General features: G+C 30.9%; 1 protein-coding gene across 1 annotated transcript; it reads right to left on the bottom strand.

Annotated features, from left to right (window-relative positions):
- Positions 1-3,139: 3,139 nt before the first annotated feature.
- LOC100723570 (olfactory receptor 6C3-like) lies at positions 3,140-4,078 on the bottom strand. Its single transcript, XM_003476230.1, has one exon. It carries the CDS (start codon positions 4,076-4,078, stop codon positions 3,140-3,142), a length of 939 nt encoding a protein of 312 aa, XP_003476278.1.
- Between the last annotated feature and the right edge of the window lie 972 nt (positions 4,079-5,050).

The raw sequence follows: 5,050 nt of genomic DNA, 5'->3' as shown, positions 1-5,050 counted from the left end.
GATTAATTTAATGAGACTTAAGGGTCACAATAGTATCTAATACTTTACAGAATTATCAAGATATTTATACATTTGTTGCTGCTTTCAATCAAATTACTCAGTATAAACCTACCAATTAATAAGTATAAAACACTTCTGGAATAGTCTATCAGAATTTTTGTACATTAATTTACAAACAATCACATTTACACAGTCAGTGAAAATTATTTTATTTTATTTTGCCATTTTAAAAATTAATTAAGTAATATTGGTACACTTTATATATGCAAAATGATACATTCATGTTAGTCAATTTGTACCTGTATATGATATAACTTGATTTTTTAATCATTCTCCTCCCTCCTTTTACCCTTCTTCCCTTCCTTATTTACAAAAGCTTTGTTTCCATTCTTTCAAGAAGAAAATATAATTTTTTTATTATACATAAATGCAATTTTATGAGAAAATACTTTGCATCTTTCCTGTTTTTTCATTTTGTTTTGTTTTGGGTTTTTTTTTTTTCTTTTTCTGGTTAAAAATATGTATTGATATTCTCTCTCTTGGTCAAATCACCTACATAGGACTCATGTTTTTTAACAGTTGCATGTGCCAGAAACCACATATTTAAGAATTTCATTGCTGATTAACACTGGGGACTATTACCAGTGTAATTACAATGGTACTGTAAATTATTATGTACTCATTTGCATAAGCACAGTTATTGGTACAATGTATGTGAGATAAGTGTTTAATTTCAGATTTCTACATACTGATATCTAATATTACTGTATTTTTAGAGAGGCTATATTTTGTCTGTTTTTTATTATAATCAGCTATCTGTAACTTTGAAAGTTTGTTTCTGTGCAGTTCACTACTCCATTTGTCTGTGTGCTCTTATTTTTCCCTGTTTTTTTTTTTCTTTTTTAAATCAGATTTTATTGGTACATTTAGAGACAAGTAATGATCACATTCTTCATAAAGAATGCACTGTACGTGATATAACTTGTTTTTTTTTCCATTCCTTTACCTTTCCTTAAACACCAGCTTCCCTCCCCATGACAAAAAAACTTAGTTTTTATTTTTCCTTTTTTTTCTATTTCATTTTATTTTTTCCTTCTTTCCTTTCCTCTGTGCTCTTTTCTAATACCATCCTGTCTTCTTACCATGTGTGAAATAGGATTTGTGACACTTCTCATGCTGCTTTGTTTTGCACAGGATATTTTTTTTCTTTTTTATATTCTGGGCTGTTTGTATTTTCATGTACATTTTAGAAATTGATTTTTATAGCATTTTGAAGAACAGCCACTGGTATGCATTGCAGCTCTAGGTTGCTTTTGGGAATATGATTATTTTCACAGTATTAGTTCTGCCAACCCATGAACAGAAGAAGTCAGTGTTTTGTTTTGTTTTGTTTTGTTTTTATTTTTTGTTTTGTTTTGTTTTGTTTTTATTTTTTGTTTTGTTTTGTTGGTACCAGGATTCAAACTCACAAACTCATGCTTGTCAGGTAGGCACTTACCACTGAGCTAAATCCACGGCTAGGAGTCAGTGGTTTACAATTTTCATATGTAGTCTTTTTTTTTTTCTTGGTTAAATTTAAAACTATTGTGTACATAACCATTTTCCTATTTCTTTCCTAGAAGATTAATTGTGAGTGTACAGAATATCTGTTTATTTATACTCACAGATTATTTAATGCTACCACTATGCTGAATTCGTTTCTTAGATCTAGAAGACTTTTGGTGAAGGTTTCAGTTCTTTTAACTAACGGGTGATGTGTAGCAAGAATAATTTCATACCTTCCTTATTTGATCTCTTTTATTAGGTCTAATAACAATGTTCATGATGTCAAGTTCATTGCTCAAAAGTAATAATAAGAGTGGCATGTTGTATTAATGCTATAATTTTTATGCCACTATAATATGAGACATTGTACCATCCCGTAAAAGATGATAAACACATGGTCACATGAAAATACGATATTAGGGGGCTGGGGATTTAGCTCAGCGGCATAAGTACCTGCCTTGCAAGCAGGGAGTCATGAGTTCGATCCTCGGTTCCAATAAAAAGCAAAAAGACAAAAAAAATATGATATTGGCATGAAGAAGTAGGCAAAATATAGTAAAGAGCAAGGTTTTCAATCAATCTGTTTTCTGAAGTATAGAAAAGTTAACATGTTAGACAAATAGCACTGCAGAACAATGTCCTCAGCCATATGTTAATTGCTATTTTTCATACAAGGTCAGGCTAAGTTATTTAGACTTGCCTCAAACTTGTGATCCATCACACAATCTAATTGCTTGAATAATAGACACACACCACTGTAGCTGACTGTTTGACTTTTAAATCATTCTGACATTGGCTACTATTGCTCAGTAACATTAGGAAAGTCATTCAATTTTTCTATGAATCAATGCATCTATTTATAAACCAGAGGTAAGCATTCTCTTTAGCTGTAGACACTAAATGAAGTATAATATAAAACATACAATGCAAAATTACCATGGGATAAGTAATTTCTCTAAAAGGGCTTTTACTATTTAGGAAATTTCCATCATACTGCAAAGGTGCATAACAGTAAGATGACTGTATAATATTCATCTTTTTATATATTTTCAACAACAAATACTGGTAAATTAGAATATAAAAAACTAGTTATAACATGCATTGAGTACTACTGGAAAAATAAAGAGCAGAATAAACTTCAATTTGTCTATATATAGAAAAATAAATGCCCAAGACCATTAGATAAGTGGATAGAATAGAAAGTTAATATTAACAGAATGCAAAAAGAATTTGTTGTAAATGTTTGTAATTTCCTGTTTCATATAATAACAAAAGGAAACCTGTGTTAGTAACAGACTAAAATTTTTAAAAGTGTTTATTCTTGTCTTTAAATTATAAATTTTTATTAATAATAATGACTGAAGTGACATGTTCTACAGCCACTGGCTTCTATTAAGAGGTGAAAATGAATAGTTACAGGAAATTTTCAGTTTTAAAGGAGAACACAACATGGTCACTTTGAGATTGAAAGAAAATGAAATCTAATGACTTCAGCATTGCCAAGAGTTGTGCAGTGAATACATAATGCAAGAAGCAAAAATTATTTTCCCTTAATGAAACTTCAGAACAGAATTCATATTTTTAAAAATGACGTTCATTTGTTTCTATAAAACGTTAGTTTATGAGTCAAGTTTCTGAAGGCTTGTTTTACCTGCTCATTCCTCAAAGTATAAATAAAAGGGTTCAACATGGGAGCAATTGAAGTATTAAGGATGGCTACTCCCTTGGTCAATGAAGCTCTTTGATTTGCTGAAGGCTTGACATACATGAATATGCAGCTTCCATAGGAGATGGAGATGACAATCATGTGAGACGAACAGGTAGAGAAAGCCTTTTTCCTCTGATTGGCAGAAGGGATTTTCAGAATGGTGCGAATGATACATATATAGGAAAGAATCACCAATGCCAGTGTGAACAGCAGAGTAACAAAGGCAAAGTAAAAGCCAATCATCTCTAAGAACCACGTGTCTGAGCATGAGAGTTGTAAGATGGGGAAGTAATCACAAGAGAAGTGATCGATGACATTGGAAGCACAGAAATCCAAGTGGAGGATCAGCATGAGTGGTGGGAAAATGGTCAGAAATCCTGCCAGGCAAGAACTTAAGACCAGAAGCACACAGATTTTCTTATTCATGATGGTGGTGTAGTGGAGAGGCTTACAGATGGCCACATAGCGATCGTAGGACATAGCTGTCAAAAGAAAAAATTCAGACACACCCAAGGAGATGAAGAAAAATAACTGAGCTAAACAGTTGCTGTAAGAAATGGTCTTGACTTTAGTAATTATTGAACACAAAAATCTTGGGATGGAAACACTGGTGAATGTAATTTCCAAGAAGGCGAAATTTCGGAGGAAGAAGTACATGGGAGTCTTCAAATGTGGGTCTAACAATGTGAGAATGATGATGGTGAGGTTTCCAGTGATACTTAATATATAAGTTATAAATAAAAAGATAAAAATTACAGCCTGAAGTTTTGGGTTGTCTGACATACCCACGAGAACGAACTCGGTAATCACTGTGTTGTTTCTCATACTGAGTTTTTTCTTTCAAAAGTATCTATTGCTGAAAAATGAAGCAAAATAAACTGTGTTTAATATGAAAGATTTGAACTTTTAAGTGTGGTAGAAAATATCTCCAATGAAGTGAAGCAGTGGACTTTATACCTGTAAGAAATTTTGTGGTTTCTAGTCCTTTATGTCACAAAATGGAATCTTACATTCACTAATCATGTTTAAAATTCCCTCATTGGTAATTTTTGCAAAAGTCTCTTTGTATAATCAAATTTTCTTCATGCCCAATATATCTTTGAATTACAACCTTCTATAATAAAATTAAAACTTTTTATCCAGCTTCCAAATTTATGAATTTTAGTAGTGAAAGATATTTTTTAATTTGATATCACTTAAAAACTTACACAATTTTTTGGTAGAAATTGAAGACAAAATTACACTAACAGTTTAATACTAGTGATAATTTTTATTCTTATCATTTATTCTTTTAAGCATGATCATGGGAATAAAAGTGATTGGAATAAAAAAGATAGAATTAAAATCGTCTAAACAGTAGTAAATTTATTTTATTGATAAGAAAAAAATACTAGAGACATTAAAACTAACAAGCTCGATAATAAAACCACTGCTGTAGTTTTATGTTCACTGTTTAACAATTGACTATTTTTACTATACTCAGTTGATCATTTTGTTTTTAAATCCTTCTGAAGACAAGCAGTAAATTATAAAGTAATTTCTTGATGTCAAAATATATAATTACCTCCTTCCTGAAATTAGCTAATAAGAATAAAGGAGAATTTTTTTCATAGAATTTCTTTTATAGAAACCAAGAAGTCTAAACTGTAATCTTTAGGACTTTTGCCTGTCCTGGTCTATCTTTATAATGAGTAAAATGCTTTCTGTATGTAATGTGAGTACTTTGTTTCTATAGCAAGAACTGAATGGTTTGGTGGGTGATCTAGCAGTGTTGATTAAAAATTTTTAAAAATCTCT

This window comes from Cavia porcellus, unplaced genomic scaffold (genome assembly GCF_034190915.1).
Source record: "Cavia porcellus strain 051 isolate PalLab524CR breed Dunkin Hartley unplaced genomic scaffold, mCavPor4.1 scaffold_8, whole genome shotgun sequence".
Taxonomy (NCBI): domain Eukaryota; kingdom Metazoa; phylum Chordata; class Mammalia; order Rodentia; family Caviidae; genus Cavia; species Cavia porcellus.
Note: the sequence above shows the minus strand (reverse complement) of the source record. Positions and strands in the feature narration are given on the sequence as shown.